This window comes from Ips typographus, linkage group LG4 (genome assembly GCF_016097725.1).
Source record: "Ips typographus isolate SLU linkage group LG4, UJ_Ityp_2.0, whole genome shotgun sequence".
Lineage (NCBI taxonomy): Eukaryota > Metazoa > Arthropoda > Insecta > Coleoptera > Curculionidae > Ips > Ips typographus.
In genome coordinates, this window is record NC_138425.1 from 689,251 (window position 1) to 709,403 (window position 20,153).

Below are 20,153 nucleotides of genomic sequence, written 5' to 3' on the forward strand. Positions count from 1 at the left end.
CACAGCTCCATGGAAGGGTACCGTTTAGATTAGAAACAGGTAAAAAAAAAATTATTCACCTAAAACTTATCTATTTGTTGTTACCCCAGTGTAATTGTCATACTCGTACATAAGTACTTCAATTACACTAAAGTATTTGTCACAACATAAAGCATTTAAAGTTGTAAAAATTGAATGAATGAAATGAAAATTTGGGTACGTTGTTAGTTAAACTTTAAACACTTTATGTCGAAATGTGTGTTTTTGTTGTGTGTGTGTGTTAGTATTTAAAGTGATTACACTTAAATGTCCAGATTCAAGTGTTCCACTTTAAACACTTGTGTCGTTGGTGTAATTTTAGTTTTTTTGTTTTTTAATTTTTTTTGGGTTTTTGTTTATATACATTTTTTTGGGCAAATATACAATATGTATAGTTATATCGAAATGTCATATTATCGAACAAATTTCTAAGTAAACTTTACATTCTGTATATTAATTTTTTTTGGGGTTTTTTTTTATTACTAATCTATTAAACTATATCTACAACAGAGACCAGAGGGGAACTTAAAAACTATGCGCACCTAAAACTAACAATATTTTTTTTGGGTCAATTTTAAACACCTACAGACTGTACGTGCGACATCATCTGAAAAACGTACCCAATTTCATATTGACCACACCAATCTGTAAACATTTAAAAATTTGTTTTTAAATTTTTTTGGTAAATATAAAACATTTAAAATTGCCTAGCAAGAACAAATTCGTCTACACTTTTCAATCAATTTAAAATACTTTATATTATTTTTTTTTATTTTTTTCTCTTCTTTGAAGGGGGCTGTCCATATCGGGTTATAGCTTCAATCGCTTTGCGCTGACGAATTCTCGCCTCGATTTCCGCTATTTGTCTTGCTTCATCCCTCTGATCCTCTGTCAGTTGGTCGTTAATCTTGTTCGAGGTGCCAGGCATATCAGCGACGGATTTGCGCATTTTCAACTCCACATCGGTGAGATCTGGACAAATGGGGTTGAAAATTTGCTCTTTTGCAATTTGCACCAGGTGCGCCTCGCTCACTTCTCCTCCGTCACTGTCCTCGATTTTTTCTGGCGTCACAGTCGGTTTCGGCCCATCTTTTTCGACCCATTGCTCCTCTGCTACTGATGATGATGGTGGATGTCGTGGTATAGCAGAGGACAATGATCGTGGCCCAGGTTGTGGCAAACCTCTTGGCGGCCGAATCTGCACGTCTGACAAAATTCGAATCTTCAACGACGATGATGATTTTTGCGTGCCGGCCTGTGATGATTGCGATGCTGGTGGTGCCAAGTAGGTTTTTTGTTCGTTTTTCCTTTTTTTTCGTGGGCGCGCTCTAGGTGGTAGGGCGATGGGTGGTGGCATCAGCAGAGCGTCTCGGTCGTATGTGGTCGATTGTTGATCTCCAATCCGCCTGGTCCCATCAACACGTAATACCGCCGTGTCCAATGAGGGCAACAATAATTGTGGCAGCGACAATAATCGTGGTGGTCCACCATTATTACCGCCATCACCATCAATCACATTGCCACCATCAACGACTACAGCATTGACGTTTTGATGGGCCCGTTTCCGTATATTATATACGACTACAGGCGGATCCGGTCTTACCGTAAACACTTCGCGGTGTTTACGGTAAGAATCTAATTCGTACGCCCTCTGAGCAAATATATACAGAGGTATGTAAAAGTTTGTTGGTTAACATGTTACGGATGGATAGAAAACACTTGTTGGAGTCGTTCTGTATTTGTATGTGACCTAACTACGTGGAGAGACATTTAGGCGAACTGTAGCTTGGTTATGTTGCAAATATTAGGAATGTTGCAGAACAGTCTATGCTTGGTAGTGGTCGTAACAAACGGGCTTTCAATGCTGTCAGTTATGTGATACGGTGTTTGGTCCATTTGTAAGATTTCCGCAAATTTAATAAAGTCGAAGTTGAAGGGGGCTGCCTTGGTGTTAGGGCGAATGACTAGGAAGCGAAACAGATGGATACTATTTGTAAGGTAATACACATTCTTCGGCATCTTGTGCTTCATTGTGTAAGAGACGCAGCCGATCCAGTAACTCCTGACAGCGACGTAATTTTTTTATACCTCGTCCATTATGTTGCAATCTAGCTTGATCTATTTCTTCGTCGTCCGAACTTGAATTGGCAAACTCTACATCGACCGACTCATACCGCTCCCTCAGGGCTTCTTTCCCGGTATTCTTGTCCAATGACATAACAGGAATGTTCAACGTTCTTTTGTATAAATACCAGGTGTCCAAGAGCACCCTGGACATAGGAGATTAACATGGGAAAACGGTTTTGACTTTTTTGCGCCTGTACGGCTGATTTGATTGAAAAATCGTATTAATGAAAGTTGTAGTACCTATCACGGACTAGTTTTCTGTATTTTTTTCGGATCTCTAACTTGAGCCCTTTCGTCGTAAAACACGAACAAAAATGCGAAAATTTAAACTTTTTACCGGCACTGTATAAGCGGTTGCCGAGCAACCGTACCCGCAACAATGACCTGTTTACCCGTTGCCCGACAACCGCCTATACAGTGCAGGCCAAAAGTTTAAATTTTCTCATTTTTGTTCGTGTTTTACGACGAAAGGGCTCAAGTTAGAGATCTGAAAAAAATACAGAAAACTAGTCCGTGATAGGTACTACAACTTTCATTAATACAATTTTTCAATCAAATCAACCGTACAGGCGCAAAAAAATCAAAACCGTTTTCCCATGTTAATCTCCTATGTCCAGGGTGCTCTTGGACACCTGGTATATCCTTTGCTGTGCATTAGAACCCTTATGGAGCAAAATAAAAATTTGCCAAAATTGCACTTTTGACAAAAATTGAATTTTCAGACTTTTTGAAAAATCGTAGCTCTTTTATTTAAATTCGCAGAAAATTCGTTCCAACGCCATTCGAAAAAGCATAAAAAATACTACAAAATGGGTTAAAAATGGCCTCTGTAGCTCCTCCCGTTACCGAGATATTGAATTTCAAAAAGTACCTAAAAAACCTCTCTAATACCCCCCCATTCTTTCAATTTTTTTGAAAAGTGAAAAATTTTAAAGTGCTTTTTTTGTGCTTATTTCACCTAATTTAAGGTCGTTTGGTATAAATATGCCCTTTGCTGATTCGATTGATTGCACCGTTTGGCCGCTAGAAGGCGTCAAAGTTCCTTCACCATAAAATCACATATTTTTTGACACACGTCGCTTTGACCCTGAATTACTCCCTTATTTGACAAGTTACGTCAAAATGTCATAGAAAACAAAAGATAGAGCAGATTTCAAGCTTCCCAAAAATATACCTACCGATCACTCTCTCAATAAGGCGCGCGATAGCAGTACCGTGCCTCCGGGCGGTGTTCCGTTAAGGTCAAACACGTCCGCCGGCTTTTACAGTCTGGAGCGCCTAACCTACCGATCACTCTCTCAATAAGGCGCGCGATAGCAGTACCGTGCCTCCGGGCGGTGTTCCGTTAAGGTCAAACACGTCCGCCGGCTTTTACAGTCGGGAGCGCCTAACCTACCGATCACTCTCTCAATAAGGCGCGCGATAGCAGTACCGTGCCTCCGGGCGGTGTTCCGTTAAGGTCAAACACGTCCGCCGGCTTTTACAGTCGGGAGCGCCTAACCTACCGATCACTCTCTCAATAAGGCGCGCGATAGCAGTACCGTGCCTCCGGGCGGTGTTCTGTTAAGGTCAAACACGTCCGCCGGCTTTTACAGTCGGGAGCGCCTAACCTACCGATCACTCTCTCAATAAGGCGCGCGATAGCAGTACCGTGCCTCCGGGCGGTGTTCTGTTAAGGTCAAGGACACATAGAGATGTAACAGAAGCTAAAATGTAATAGAAGCTGAAACATAACCGGTGATGAAAAAATTGAATTTTAGCAATACGTATGTAGGAAAGAAAACAAAAAACAACTCATAACATATTTTCTTTTTTAAATTAATTTGTGGTTCTGTTAAGAACCGTTTTGGTAAAAAATAAAATAAAATTACTTATAAGGTAACTGGAAAATCGCTGCTTGTAAGATCCCCTACTAACCTACGTACCAGAGCAATTTTTCTTTCGGCACTTTCTCGGTGCAAATCCATTTGGGGCACACTCGAAGCATAAGATTCTTCGGCATCTTGTGCTTCATTGTGTAAGAGACGCAGCCGATCCAGTAACTCCTGACAGCGACGTAATTTTTTTATACCTCGTCCATTATGTTGCAATCTAGCTTGATCTATTTCTTCGTCGTCCGAACTTGAATTGGCAAACTCTACATCGACCGACTCATACCGCTCCCTCAGGGCTTCTTTCCCGGTCTTCTTGTCCAATGACATAACAGGAATGTTCAACGAACTTTTCGACAAAGATGCGCCGATATCTTCATCATCGGATAACGACACACACAAAAGAGAATCATCAGATTTAACCAGACAGATTTAACAGATTAACCTAACCTAACCTAACCTCCCGTTACCGAGATATTGAATTTCAAAAAGTACCTAAAAAACCTCTCTAATACCCCCCCATTCTTTCAATTTTTTTGAAAAGTGAAAAATTTTAAAGTGCTTTTTTTGTGCTTATTTCACCTAATTTAATGTTCTTTTGTATAAATATGCCCTTTGCTGTGCATTGGAACCCTTATAGAGCAAAATAAAAATTTGCCAAAATTGCACTTTTGACAAAAATTGAATTTTCAGACTTTTTGAAAAATCGTAGCTCTTTTATTTAAATTCGCAGAAAATTCGTTCCAACGCCATTCGAAAAAGCATAAAAAATACTACAAAATGGGTTAAAAATGGCCTCTGTAGCTCCTCCCGTTACCGAGATATTGAATTTCAAAAAGTACCTAAAAAACCTCTCTAATACCCCCCCATTCTTTCAATTTTTTTGAAAAGTGAAAAATTTTAAAGTGCTTTTTTTGTGCTTATTTCACCTAATTTAAGGTCGTTTGGTATAAATATGCCCTTTGCTGATTCGATTGATTGCACCGTTTGGCCGCTAGAAGGCGTCAAAGTTCCTTCACCATAAAATCACATATTTTTTGACACACGTCGCTTTGACCCTGAATTACTCCCTTATTTGACAAGTTACGTCAAAATGTCATAGAAAACAAAAGATAGAGCAGATTTCAAGCTTCCCAAAAATATCCCCCCATGATTCGATTGATTGCACCGTTTGGCCGCTAGAGGGCGTCAAAGTTCCTTCACCATAAAATAACATATTTTGTGACACTCGTCGCTTTGACCCTGAATTACTCCCTTATTTGACAAGTTACGTCAAAATGTCATAGAAAACAAAAGATAGAGCGGATTTCAAGCTTCCCAAAAATATCCCCCCATGATTCGATTGATTACACCGTTTGGCCGCTAGAGGGCGTCAAAGTTCCTTCACCATAAAATCACATATTTTTTGACACACGTCGCTTTGACCCTGAATTACTCCCTTATTTGACAATTTACGTCAAAATGTCATAGAAAACAAAAGATAGAGCAGATTTCAAACTTTCTAAAAATGTCCCCCCATCAGCTGATTGATAACACCGTTTGGGCGCTAGAGGGCGTCAAAGTTGCTTTACCATAAAATCACTAATTTTTAGACACCCGCTGCTTTCACCCTAGTTTACTCCCTTATTTGACAAGTTACGTCAAAATGTCATAGAAAACAAAAGATAGAGCAGATTTCAAGGTTTCCAAAAATATCCCCACATGAGTTGATTGGTCATACCGTTTGGCCGCTAGAGGGCGTCAAAGTTGCTTCACCATAAAATCACTAATTTTTAGACACCCGCTGCTTTCACCCTAGTTCACTCCCTTATTTGACAAGTTACGTCAAAATGTCATAGAAAACAAAAGATAGAGCAGATTTCAAGCTTTCCAAAAATATCCCCACATGAGTTGATTGGTCATACCGTTTGGCCGCTAGAGGGCTTCAAAGTTCCTTCACCATAAAATCACATATTTTTTGACACACGTCGCTTTGACCCTGAATTACTCCCTTATTTGACAAGTTACGTCAAAATGTCATAGAAAACAAAAGATAGAGCAGATTTCAAGCTTCCCAAAAATATCCCCCCATGATTCGATTGATTGCACCGTTTGGCCGCTAGAGGGCGTCAAAGTTCCTTCACCATAAAATAACATATTTTGTGACACTCGTCATATTTTATGATATTGTTACGATTTTCCCGTGGGTTCACACAAAGTCAATTTAACTCAACGATTAATAAATTTATTACACTTCAAAACACTCCGTACAATAATTAACACAGCTACTAAAAACACTACTACAATTCCACAATTATTCCACTATTTAAACTTAACCGCGTTCCCAAATTCACTACTACTGCGGTCGAGACCGCGTCTTTTATATTCGCAAACCACGTTCTAGAATGACCGCGATACGCTTCGCGGGTTGCCTTGAGCATTCAAGAATATTCCAGGTAGCGCTTCCTAACTGTGGCCTACTTTAATACGCGCCCGGCCAGATATTACGGCGCATCGGTTTCATCCCGAAGCGAGCGCTTGTTAAGAAGTATCGAGCATAGTAGGCCCAGACCGTAACACTGCCCCCCTCTTAAAGCTGATCGTCCCGATCCGCTTCATCTAATCCGTGGTATTTCTTGAGTCTGTCCAGATGGACAATTTTTATCTTGCCTTTGGGGCTGCGTTGGACTCTGTACACGACGTCGTTTAACCTTTTTACCACATTGTAAGGTCCCTCCCAAACAGGTGTTAGTTTCGGTGATTTGCCTTTCTTCCTCTGAGGGTTAAACAACCAAACTTTATCATCCTTCTGGAACCCTCCCGAATTGGCCCTCAGATCATAACGAGCTTTCATCTTGTCGCTAGTTAGATTCAAACTTTCCCTGACCAGATCATGGATGTTCAGTAATCTGTTTTGCAACTCGTCAACGTAGTTCTCAATGTTCGTGCTTTGGCCTGTTGGAGATCCGAACACCACATCACATGGAAGTCGAAGTTCTCGACCAAACAGAACTTTAGATGGTGACTGTCCCGTTGAGTTGTGGACTGCTGCTCTATAAGCCATCAAGAAGAGCGGAATATGCTGGTCCCAATCTTTCTGATGCTGATCAACAACCTTTGAGAGATGTTGCTCTATGGTCTTATTAAATCTCTCGACCATTCCATCCGACTGAGGATGAAGCGGCGTTGTTCGGGTCTTCCTAATGCCTAGCAGGTCACAGAGCCTCTGAAAGAGCTTGGACTCAAAGTTTCGTCCCTGATCAGAGTGTAACTCCAACGGCACACCAAATCTACTGAAGACATTTTCGACGAGAATATCAGCGACTGTGCTGGCTTCTTGATTTGGAATCGCAAACACCTCAGGCCATTTGCTAAAGTAATCCATGGCAACAAGAATGTACTTGTTGCCTCTGTTGGTCTCAGGAAAAGGCCCAGCAACGTCTATGGCTAAACGTTCGAACGGCAATCCTACGTTGTACTGCTTCATAGGTCCCCGGGATCTCGTCTGTGGTCCGTGGCTAGCTGCACAAATGGAACATTGTCGACACCATGATTTCACGTCTTGGCAGTAGTTCACCCAGTAAAAGCGTTGCCGGATTTTGTCCAAAGTCTTATTTACTCCCAAATGAGCACCAGTCTTTCCATTGTGCATTTCCTCCAATACGTGGTCGACCCTTCCTCTGGGAACTACCAGCTGCTTCCTTATCTCTTTTCCATCGGCACTCTCCCAAGCTCTTTTTAGCAAGCCGCCTTCAACCACAAGCGAGTCCCACTGAGCCCAAAGTGCTTTGAAAGTCAGGCCTTTGCTAGAGATTTCTTGCCATGTTGGTCTTGGCTCGCTTTGTTCTTTTCTCAACAACAATGGGCCTATGTCGCTGTCTTCTAGTTGATCCTTCCTAATCTCATCGGTACTCCATTCATCTTCAGTCTTCAGCTGAACCATTCTGATGGACACAACTCCTTCACGTTGTTCCGCTTTCTGGCAATGTTTACAATCTTCGGCGCAAGGTCTTCTTGATAGAGCATCTGCGTTATTATGCAGCTTTCCGGGTCGATGCTTGATGTTGAAATTATACTGCTGGAGTTTTTCAAGCCATCTTGCTACTTGTCCTTCCGGTTGTTTCATTCCGAGGAGCCACTTGAGTGCCGCATGGTCAGTCCTTATCAAAAATTCCTGTCCGTACAAGTACTTGTGAAAGTGATCGACTGATTTTACTATTGCCAGTAGCTCTTTTCTCGTTACACAGTAGTTCCGTTCTGCTTTGGTAAGTTTCCTACTGAAGTATTCTATGACATGTTCTTCTCCGTTTTGGACTTGAGACAATACAGCTCCAATACCAGAATTACTGGCATCTGTGTCTAAAATGAACTTTCCTTTTGGTTGTGGATAACTGAGGATGGGACTGGAGCAAAGTGATGCCTTTAATCTTCTGAACGCCTGATCACATTGGGTATTCCAACAGTAGGGTGTTTTGTCCTCAGTAAGTTGATGTAGCGGAGCTGCGATGTTGGCAAATCCTTCCACAAACCGTCTGTAGTAGGTGGCAAGTCCTAGAAAGCTTCTGAGTTCGTGTTTATCCTTTGGTACTGGCCATTCTCTAATTGCTTGGATCTTCTTGTCGTCCGTCTGGATTCCGTCGACCGTCACCACATGCCCAAGGAATTCGACTTGCTTTTGGAAGAACCAACACTTTTTGGCGTTCAATCGAAGATGGGCACCACCTATTCTAGCAAATACTTCTTGCAAGTTGTCCAGATGTTCTTCAAAAGTTTTTCCCATCACCATGATATCGTCCAGATAAACCAAGCAAGTCTTCCAGTTAAGGCCACGAAGCACAATTTCCATTAGTCTTTCAAACGTAGCAGGAGCATTACAAAGTCCGAAGGGCATCACATTGAATTGGTACAGCCCATTTCCAGCAGAAAAAGCAGTCTTCTCCTTATCTTGCTCCTCAATGCCAACTTGCCAGTACCCACTCTTCAAATCTAAAGTAGAAAACCAACAGGATCCTGCCAAAGTCGTCAGTGTGTCGTCGATACGGGGAAGTGGATAGCTGTCCTTTTTGGTCACGTCATTCAGTTTTCGGTAATCTACACAAAATCTGCTTGATCCATCTTTCTTAGTGACCAGAACAACAGGTGATGACCAAGGGCTGCAGGATTCTTCTATAACTCCGTCGTCAAGCATCCTGTCCACTAATTCCTGCACTTCCTGTTGTTTGGCTATTGGTAGTCTCCTAGGTGGTTGTCGAATCGGTTGTGCATTGCCGGTGTTAATTCGGTGTTTTACAATGGTAGTTTTTCCCATATTGTTCGGTGTTCCAAATATGCTACCATGGTCCAAAATCAGTTTCCGAGCCTTCTTCAGTTGTGGTGTTGACAGATGTTTCCAGGTCTTTTCAAGTTCATTTAAGAGCTTGTTTTCCCTCAACTGCTCCTCCTGTTCTGGTAACCCATCGCAATTGGTTATTTTGACTACAGGCTCGAATACCGCAATAATTTCGCCTTTGTTGATTTTTACGTCGTCTGAAAAAATGTTTGCAACTCTTATTGGGACTTCACTTCCTCCATTTACAAGTGATTTCCCAATGAGGCATCTTCCTGGTCGGTCCGGGTTTCGTACAAGTCCAACACAGCTCCCAGAATTCTGCTCCAATTGTCCAATAATTATTTGCTCGGAATTGCCGCTTATTTTTACTGTCTGAGATGCCAAAACATTAATGGGTGACTCACAGCGGTGACTGGTTGACAGGATGAACTCTTCACTTCCAAACCTTAGGATATTTTGCTCGGGATCAAAAGAAAATCCATGTTGACGAATCAGGTCCATTCCCAGAATAAATTCATCTTCAATATCCGCTACTAACACAGTGTGGGAAAACGTAATCCTTCCAAGGCAAATCTTGACTGTTATTTCTCCTAAAACTTTAGCCGATTCTCCAGTCACAGTGCGCAGGAGAATACTTCTTCGTAAAGGCTTAACTTGACTTTTATCCACAAGGTTTGACCGGATCAAAGATACTGCCGCACCGGTATCCAAAGTAAAAGTAACGTTCATCGCATCCACCTTTCCATCTACGTTCAGGCTTCCCATTGATCTACCCAGGTTTCTGATGGAGATAATTCTGGGGGCTTTGTTTTCGCTAGTCAACATTCGCCCCGTAATGTTGACTAGTGGGAGTTTTCCTGGTCCCTCCTGGATGGTTGTACGTCCCTCGTTGGAGAGCGGGACGGTATCCTTACTCGACAATCTCGTTTGATGTGTCCCGTACGTCCGCATCGATAACACTCCACTCTAGTGATCGGGCGTGACCGTTCTAACTGTGTGGACTGGCCATTTGCTAATGCTGCCATTTGTTGCACTATTTGGCCGAACATTGATTTAATTTCATTCATTGGTGCAGCAGCATGATCGGCTGGCGGTTCTCTCTCCTCTTGAATAGTCACGGCCCTGATCCTTGGCTTTAAGTCATTGCACGCAGCTTCAACTTCCAGCGCTCGAACTAGTAATTCGCTGCTGTTGCTTCCTTTGAACATCTTCAGCATTTTCTTTACTTCCAGATCTCGAATTCCATCTACAAAACACTGTGCCACAAGTTCTTCTTGGATTTCATCCGGGACGGCTGGATAAGCCAGATGCACAAGGCGACGAATTTCGGCCTCAAACTCTTGTAAATTTTCACCAGTTTTCTGCAGTCTTGCCTTTAATTGTGTTTGGTACACTCCTTTCCTATGCTGATCCCCATAACGTCGTTCTAATGCAGCTACTAATGCGTCATAGTTGCTTTGTTGGGCGATAGGCAGAGTCTGTAACAGCTCCAATGCAGGTCCTCGTAATGCCACCACCAGTGCTACAGCCTTTTCCTCGTTACTCCATCTATTTGCATTTGCAGCGGCCTCAAATTGGAGTTGGTACGTTGCCCATGAAGTTTGACCGTCGTATGTGGGAGGCTTGATCTTGTTGAGCCCGTTTCCGGTGATCACTGTAGAGCTGGCTCCTCTGCTGTCAATTTTCTGCTCTAAGTCACGTAACTTTATCTCGACATCATTCTGGATTTTATTAATGTCCTCCCGAACATCGTTCTGAATTTTATTCATGTCCTCCCGAACATCGTCTAATTTTACCTGAACGTCATACTCCATCTTTTTGAGACTATGGGATACATACTCTTGGATTTCTGTTTTGGTCCCCGCTAGACCGTTCAATATTTCTATGTTACGTTTTTCTTGCCGCTCTCTATCTTCTTCTTTGTCTTTTTGTCGAATCCTTTCTTGTTCTTCCTTCTCTTGTTGTCGAATCCTTTCTTGTTCTTGTCGAATCCTTTCTTGTTCTTCCTTGTCTTGTTGTCGAATCCTTTCTTGTTCTTCCTTCTCTTGTTGTCGAATCCTTTCTTGTTCTTCCTTGTCTTGTTGTCGAATTCTTTCTTGTTCTTCCTTGTCTTGTTGTCGATTTTGTTTAAGCATTTCCATCATAGCTGCAAGTTGGGCCTCCATGTTTGCACTTTGACGTCTTGTTATTGGCATAAAATAAATTTAACACACCACTGTTTCGAAAATCTCTAGTCCGGTTCTGAACACTGTTTTTAACCCGAAGTTTAGTTCCAACTCACGTCGCACTAAAGTCCGATCCCACTTCTGACACCAATTGTTACGATTTTCCCGTGGGTTCACACAAAGTCAATTTAACTCAACAATTAATAACTTTATTAACACTTCAAAACACTCCGTACAATAATTAACTCGGCTATTAAAAACACTACTACAATTCCACAACTATTTCACTATTTAAACTTTACCGCGTTCTCAAATTCACTACTCCCGCGGTTTACACCGCGTCTTTTATATTCGCAAACCACGTTCTAGAATGACCGCGAAACGCTTCGCGATTTGCGTCGAATTTTAACGATTGTTCCAGGTCCGGCGCTTCCTAACTGTGGCCTACTTTAATACGCGCCCGGCCAGATATTACGGCGCATCGGTTTCATCCCGAAGCGAGCGCTTGTTAAGAAGTATCGAGCATAGTAGGCCCAGACCGTAACAATATAATAAATAGTGTTGTTTGAATTTGAATTGATTGTCACCTTTAATGAGATAAGTGATCTTAAAAATAGTCCTAGTAATTTCAATGTAAGGATCTTTAAATCGATGAGGGAGACAATTGTTTATCCGCTAACTAAGTTATTGAACCATTGTGTTAATGAGGGGGTTTTTCCTGCCTCTGTGGATGATGTATTGTTGGTAAGATCTTTGAATGTGCTTTAAAAAACCAGATTAGTAGTTTCTTGGAGAACTGTGGCTTTAGAAATAATATGTCAACTAGCACAGCAATAGGTCAGCTTATCAGCTGCATACAGGATTGCTTTGAGGCACAGGCAACTTTTTTCGATTTGACTAAAGCATTTGACTGTGTGTCCCATGACCTCTTGATACGGAAGTTTTCGAGATCCTATCATCTTGGCATAATACCAGAATGGGTATGGGAATGGTTAGGTTAGGTTAGGTATTTATTTTTTTTACTTTATTATGTATTCTTCCACAGGGCTTCATACTTGACTAACGTCTAGGCATTAGCCATTTATGGTAATCATAAAATCCTAAATAACTTTCTTATTTGATAAATAAGATCGTTCATTCATTTTACAGCTATCGATAAATAATGAAAAATGCTCTTCAACGCTATAATAATTTCGCTTGTTTGGTAATATTGTTTGATACGACGTGTGCCTTGCCATTGAACATAAGATAAAAATAAAATTAAAAGTATTCGGTATGAAAAGTTTATTTTTCTTTTAGCTAGATACTAAAAAGGTATACGAAAAAAAAAATTCTTCGGGTCAGCTGGAATCTTCTAAGCTGAACTTATTGCTAGCAATTTGTGCTTGAACAGCTGGATTATTCGGAAATTTTTCTTCCAGAACATGCTCAAATAATGCGTCTTCTTCATTAATGTCAGGAGCAAGATTTTCGCCGTATATTATTATGCTGGGCGCCAGAGGTATAGGAAAAGCTATTTTAAATGCATTTGGAGGTATTTCCTGGCTCACTTTGACTGGCTTTATATACTTATGGGTAACATTGTAAGGTCCTAAAGCAAAGGGTGATGATGCACTCGTAATAACCTGTAATAATTAAAAGTAGCATTTACAATTTGACGTAGAACATTCTCTTAAAGTGATACCAACTCAACATATCTACAAGGTGTTTCAGGTTTTGATATGCAAACTTAAACGCATTCTCTACCTATACATCTAAAAAGAACTATAGTTTGCTATACAAACTATATTCCAAAAATGCTTCGTTAAAGAAATACAGAGCGTTGAAGTTTTAATTTTCTTTTAGTTTTAGCGCCCCAGACTTTTTTCTTGTACGCCAATGATGTTTTTTTTCTTAAATATTCACAATCCTTATTCAGTTTAGAACCTTTTTTGTATCATTTATTTCTTGCGTATCTGTAACCGTTTTCAAGCGAATTGCGTTTTTATTTTCAGAAAAGACATCTCAAGTTTATATAATGCACATTGTTAGAGAAATGGGGGTGTTTTTTCTGATAAATACGTGAAAAATTAATGAGGAAAAAAAGTCTTTCATAAAAAAAATTATCATCAGTTTACCACCCTGTATTTCTTTAAGGAAGCATTTTTGGAATATAGTTTATATAGCAACTATAGTTATTTATAGACGTAGAATACGCAGTTTAAGTTTGCGTATTTAAACCTGAATCACCCTGTATATGTTCATGAAAGGGCAAAAAAATAGCATTGCAATATTAAACTAAAAAGAGCTTGCTAGGGCATTACTTACCATGTAAGTTCCAAAGATATATCGACTGACACGTTCTCCTAGAGGAATTTGAATTTCGTTAACAGGACAACGTCCTGTCAGATAGGCTAAAAAGTTGTCACACTTCCACCCCCAAAATCCCACTTGAGAGTTAATGGATTCCGCATAGTAAACTGGAGCTCTATGGTGATTGCAAGAGAAGAAATCTACAATAGAAGTTTAGATGAAAGCCAGTAGGCTAAGTGAGTAAATAGTATGTTATGTTGCTATTGTCTGATAAATGAGCGAAGCACAATTTTGACATTCTACTCCCGTGGAGTTTAAAATACAGGGTGATTTAGCTTTTAATATGCCAACTAAAGCCTGGTTTATAAAACAAAATTTAATTTTAGTATTCGTCTTAACTGTAAAGATGGAAGGTGTTTATAAATAACAATTTCACTCATATACAAAAAATTCCATATACGGGGTAATTCAAATTCGACCCTCACCATTGGGATCTCGGAAACTATAAGAGATTCTAGAAAGTTTCAATTACCAGGCCGCAATTTTGAATTTTCTGCCAAAATGTTGACTTGCACCTCATTTTAATAGTATATTCTATATTAAGAGCGGAAAGTAGATATTTGCCGCTTGCACATGAAAATTGCAGCTTGAGGCGAAGCCGAATCATCTAAAAGCGGCAAAAGTACTTTCGGCTCGAAATATAGACGATAGTTTTTCGACGACTGCTGTGGTGTGGAGTAGAAGGACAATTCACATCATTTTCGTAGCTCGAACTCATTGTCACCGATAAATCACTTTGACGGAATGGCTTTATTTCAAACAGGTATGTCAAGCGTTGTTATGAAAACGCCGAAAAAGTTGGTGAGTAGATTGTTAGTAGAAAGCGAAAACGCTCTAGGACAGAAAATGATTCACTTTCTGTGCACGTGCGGCGAATAACCACTTTCTGCTTTGAAATGGAAGCGTACATGAGGTACTTTCAAAGTCAGTAGTCGAAAAAGGAAATTTCACGTAGTTTCAAGAAATGAAAGACAAAATGGCTTTCCAGTACGCCATTTTAAATTTTCTGTCAAAATATTGACTTGCACCTCATTTTAAAGGAAATTTTACGTAGTTTCAATAAATGACAGACAAACTCTCTTTCGGTCGAAAAAATAGCATTTCTCGGCCTAGGTATACAAATAACTATTAATTAACGGTTTGGGTGGTTAATCCTGTCTAGAATTATAGTAAATAAGTGTATTTACTTTCGGTTCCCCAACATCCTGGTTGTATGGAACCACCGTTAAAGTAAAAATCCACATGTCCACTTTCTTCCGCTTTTCCCTGCATGAAAGCAGCAGTGTGATAAACATCGACAAACTCGGCATCCGTTTTGTCCAGTTTATCGTCCTTGCCCGCTCTCACATATCCAGGCAATGCCGGATCCAGACCTGTAATTCTTGGCAGCAGATATGGACGCAAGGCTAGCGAGACGTAGTTGGCGATATGAGCTCCTATTTATGTAAATGTAACATTATATTATATATCTTTAGTCAATTTTATACGCATACGGTATGATAACCTAAGCTGAAACCAATAACGTGTATATTGGTGGCTCCCATATCCTTGATCCTATCAACTAATTGAGCAGTGCAGACGCCCACATGACGTGCATTCCATACTGCTCCAGGATAACACGGTGACTGGTTCAAAGGACTCCAGTCCACAAAAAAAACATTGCAGTCGTTAGTCTTGAGATACTCTACAAAATATTGATAGAAGCGTACTTTTATTTTTTGGAAACCGGCCTTAGGAAAACAATGTAGCTGACAGGAAAACCTAGATAATTGCATGCGGGAGACAACTACAGACAGAAAACCTAATAAAAAATCTAGTAGTCGAAAACTTCGGGGCAATGTTGCCAAAATCCAAAATCTTATCTGAACTTGACATAAGTTACAGCAGTCGACAGTATATCGGCCGATGCCCGTCATCAGAGCTCTCTTTCTCACACGCGCCTTTTCAACGAACGCAGATATAATACAAAGGCGACCTTCTTGATCTCGACTTTTAACGAGTTGTGTTCGCTGTTGCCAGATTGCCAGTTGACACTTTTTTAATATCGTTTTTTGAATCTGAACGAGATCACCGAGGTTCTTTTATCCTTTTGGCTGCTGTGAGAGAAGTAAAACAAAAATTATTGCATTAGAGTTTTAGTTTATCAACAGTATTTTTAGCGAGTAGCCAAAGCACTTGGACTGTTCCCACAGTCAGCCTTATATCCCAGAAAGTAAAGCCATGCATTTCGTTGAGTTCACCTAAAATAGCTTTATATAGGCAGTCCCAACTGATTAAATCTCCATATATGAGATGTATGAACAAAGTAAGTTTTATTTATTTTATGTCCTGTTTGTTCATTAATGTTTTTTGGTAACACTTTTTTGTAGAAGAACTCATAATCATGGAAAATATTTATCAAAAGTTAAAAAATAAAGAAGTCTTTGTTAGTGGATGAAAATTATTGTCTAAAAGTGCTTCACAAAGTTGTCAAAATATGTATGTAATTATTATTAATTAGTTATTTGCAATCATACAGATTTTTAAACTAATTACATAAATAGTATAATAAATTATTAGTTTTCTAAGGTCGTAACTTTTTAATACAATATGAAATTGAAATAACTACTTTGACAACAACAACAAAACAAGTATTAATGGCCTATTGGATCAATCCTATTTATTTCGATGAATGAGTGTTGTTTACCGTTTAGTCTGGTTTCTGCATTTATTTTTGAATAAATGATAATCAATATCAATAGAAATGGTTAGGAATGTTTCAATCAAAAAAATTAATTCAAGGAATTCAGAGAGAGCTTTGACAACATCGCAGCAAAATTTTGGTCTACTTGGACTTTTTTTAAGTTTGTTGTCTTTGTTTCGCGCATGCAATTATCAATGTTTCTCTGTCAGTTATTGCATTGTTTTCCTATGGCCACCACATACCTCTGTATATGGCAACTTGCAGTATATTTTTGATTAAGTGCTAGTTTGATCATATCTTGATCAGCTTATTTTGAATCGTTACTGTGGGATCTATGTTTAGTTTTTTAAGTCGTGAAATCTGACGCTACTATTGGTCAATTCCGTCATTTCTATTGAAATTATTCTAGGAAGAAAATTTATCCAGAGGTGAAAGAACCGGCTTTTAACAAAGTTAGTGCCTTATTCACATAATACTGTCTGCCAAGGACAACGGTAGTGTTACCGTTATCTGATGCCCTTAAAATTACTAATAATAAGTTATCACTATTATTCTTATGGAAGTGTTTGACATGTTTGAGCTGCGTAACTATTTGCCTATGTTCACAATGTAACAAACTTGTGTGGTGCAGGTTATACCAGGTGTCCAAGAGCACCCTGGACATAGGAGATTAACATGGGAAAACGGTTTTGATTTTTTTGCGCCTGTACGGCTGATTTGATTGAAAAATCGTATTAATGAAAGTTGTAGTACCTATCACGGACTAGTTTTCTGTATTTTTTTCGCATCTCTAACTTGATCCCTTTCGTCGTAAAACACGAACAAAAATGAGAAAATTTAAACTTTTGGCCTGCACTGTATAGGCGGTTGTCGGGCAACGGGTAAACATTTCATTGTTGCTGGTACGGTTGCTCGGCAACCGCTTATACAGTGCAGGCCAAAAGTTTAAATTTTCGCATTTTGTTCGTGTTTTACGACGAAAGGGCTCAAGTTAGAGATTCGAAAAAAATACAGAAAACTAGTCCGTGATAGGTACTACAACTTTCATTAATACGATTTTTCAATCAAATCAGCCGTACAGGCGCAAAAAAATCAAAACCGTTTTCCCATGTTAATCTCCTATGTCCAGGGTGCTCTTGGACACCTGGTATTTGAAGTTAGTCTTTAGTTTTAGTTAAGCAGGTATATGAACTTTATTGTCACATAACTAACATACCTTTCCTTAAAGCAGCAAGTGCCGTTAAAAACATGTTAGAATTATAACCGTGGATGATTACTTTGGTCGGTCTGCTGGCATTGAATGTGGTTCGTTCCAAGTTGGTTCCACGTACATGGGTAGCTGCAAAAATTTGTTCGGGGCTCTCTGGATGGGCCATTGTGTACATCCAGAAAGTTACGTCTGGATCTGGGCATTGTCTATAATTTTTAACTACATAGTTGATTTTTGTCAATAGTATCGATAATCATGTATAGGTATAAAAATTAAACTTACGGATTCATTACGAATTTACATGGTCCAAACGAAACGGTCTGTTGGAGCTTGTTAGGTATTTGATGTTGATAGACAGTGTTAGCTACAGTTGCCTGCGTATACGCATCTGGATAGTTTAATAAGAAATAATTAAAAGTAAATTTTTTTTTTTTAATGATCAACTTAGATGAAAAGAGAGCTATTTCCTATTATTTTCACCTTCGAATTGTTTACGCGGGTTTAGACCTTTAGCGCTCCAGTAAACTTGAAATTTCGATTCGAAGAAATGGTAACATTATTAAAACCGTAGCACAGATATTACGTAACTATTTTTCTTACTTAGAATGACGCTCATTCCGGTAAAATTGAAAGTTTGGTAAAAGTACATTTCCATGCTATGCGTAATGATTGCTTGTCTATTAAGAGAATTAAATTTCTTTTTTCGTACCAATATACTGACTGTTGTATTAATATATTAATTACGTATTCTACACATACGGATATGGGATGAGGAAAAGCAAAAATAAGCGAAAAATATGCGGTAGGTATACCATGACGTTGGAAATTCCAAATTTGGAACGTATGTTAGTTATCCTGGGGGATTTCGTTCAATATGTAATATGTGTTTAATGTATGGGGTCTCACCTTGTTTACTATACAACAGTTAATTTCAATTATTATTACCTTAAGTACTTTACTATGTCCAGAAAAAGGAACTACACCATTGACCTAATAAGGGATCCTCCGCTTCGCTTCGCGTTGGGTCTCAAACTTCGGACGCAGAAGTAAAATGAATCGTAAACATTTTACAAAATAGTTTGTTGAAATACAAGTCTGCAAAACTTTCAATATATCAACTGAATATAAAGTCGATTTTGTTGAGTTTTGCTGCTTTATGAATGCGAAAATGAATATAGAACCCCATAAAATATACTGACTGGTGACACATAATTGAGATATCATGTAAAATAATGCCTTTTTAAATGAAACAAGATATTGCTTGATTTGTAAACAAAATTATTCTATAATAATGTCGCTCACTGTATATAAACAAAGTAGTGTATACGATAAGAAAAAATGTGGTATTAATTAGATTAATAATATGTAGTGTACTTACACTTAAATAACAGCACTAAAAACAGCAGTACAACCATTTGTTTGCTCATTATACGGACAACATATCCCCTTTTCATACAGGCTTTCTTACAATATCAATTGATCTCAGTCACTTCTTACGAACATATTTTAAAACTAAGAACATTTTGCTCTGTCATTAAACTGATGAAATCGCATTGAAACTTTTCGGCAAGCTACCAAATCGAATCGATAAAGGTAGTATGCCAATCTTTAATTAAATTCCGATCACACTTAAAAAACTGCACACTCGTTAAATTTGTATTCCCTATAAGTCGTATCGTAAAACTAGGTTTCCTGTGAACAGTTATTCATTTTGAATCGAGCGTATTATGGCAAACATATTGTTGTACAAAAATTATCCGTACTTGAACTTGACCGGACCGATATACCTAAATAGAGAGTTCACTATATTTTGGCCCAATGCGCTCTTACAAATAACTATAGTAAACTAACTGTATTTTGTTTTTGCCAATGTGTTACTATTTCTTGAAATCTGCAGTATTTCGTGGCTGCTCTTTCCTTTTACTTTCAAGAATCAGTGAAGCGATAAAAACCATTAACGAATTACCAGGGTATGTTCTGAAATGATCGGTGAACGCGATTTTCTTGTCCATGTTCAACGATAAGTAAAATCTAATTCACTAAAAAATTATTTGCCAGCAAAGATCGTAGTCAATTCCACAATGGATTTTTTATGCTAATATACCTATTTCCAAAATCGCATCAAAGTTAATATCGGTAGATAATTTACCTGAAAACTGCGGATTTGAAATTATTGAAAAAGGAATAGTCTTGGCTAGTAGGTACTTAAATGGCAATAATAAGTAGATTGTTTGCATAAATGACTGCGCTATGTTCTGTTTCCTAGCGACATGAACTTCCAACGTTTTCATGCAATACATTCACATTCATATATTTTTCTACGTACTTTGTAGTTAGTACCAAATTTGTTGAAATTATTGGTCAAACCGTTAAGAAGTTAAAGCAGGTTATTGCAAAAACAATTGAACACCTCACGCCA

At 39.0% G+C, this 20,153-nt stretch overlaps 1 protein-coding gene and 1 long non-coding RNA gene across 3 annotated transcripts; one reads left to right on the top strand and one right to left on the bottom strand.

Annotated features, from left to right (window-relative positions):
* Window positions 1-12,758: 12,758 nt before the first annotated feature.
* Window positions 12,759-19,561, bottom strand: LOC145727472 (pancreatic triacylglycerol lipase-like). 2 transcript variants are annotated; one of them, XM_081977048.1, is made up of 7 exons: window positions 19,113-19,561; window positions 18,017-18,122; window positions 17,741-17,940; window positions 15,346-15,525; window positions 15,029-15,277; window positions 13,797-13,981; window positions 12,759-13,114 (listed from the first exon to the last, which is right to left on the bottom strand). In XM_081977048.1, exons 1-7 carry the CDS (start codon window positions 19,186-19,188, stop codon window positions 12,830-12,832), a joined length of 1,281 nt encoding a protein of 426 aa, XP_081833174.1. In that variant the 5' UTR covers window positions 19,189-19,561; the 3' UTR covers window positions 12,759-12,829. The 2 variants fall into 2 exon arrangements, with proteins under 2 accessions (XP_081833174.1, XP_081833175.1); XM_081977049.1 differs by having other exon boundaries at window positions 17,741-17,953; window positions 19,113-19,558.
* LOC145727474 (uncharacterized) lies at window positions 15,447-16,342 on the top strand. The gene is made up of 3 exons (XR_014177888.1): window positions 15,447-15,948; window positions 16,001-16,146; window positions 16,211-16,342. It is a non-coding gene; the product is annotated as an uncharacterized LOC145727474 (long non-coding RNA).
* Window positions 19,562-20,153: the final 592 nt, after the last annotated feature.

Coding starts and splice junctions, on each gene's coding strand:
- LOC145727472 (XM_081977048.1), bottom strand. CDS start 19,188: ATGAAAAGGGGATATGTTGTCCGTATAATGAGCAAACAAATGGTTGTA. Junction 15,526..17,740: donor ACTTGCTGCTTTAAGGAAAG/GTATGTTAGTTA, acceptor AATATTTTGTAG/AGTATCTCAAGACTAACGAC. Junction 15,278..15,345: donor CGTTATTGGTTTCAGCTTAG/GTTATCATACCG, acceptor TTACATAAATAG/GAGCTCATATCGCCAACTAC.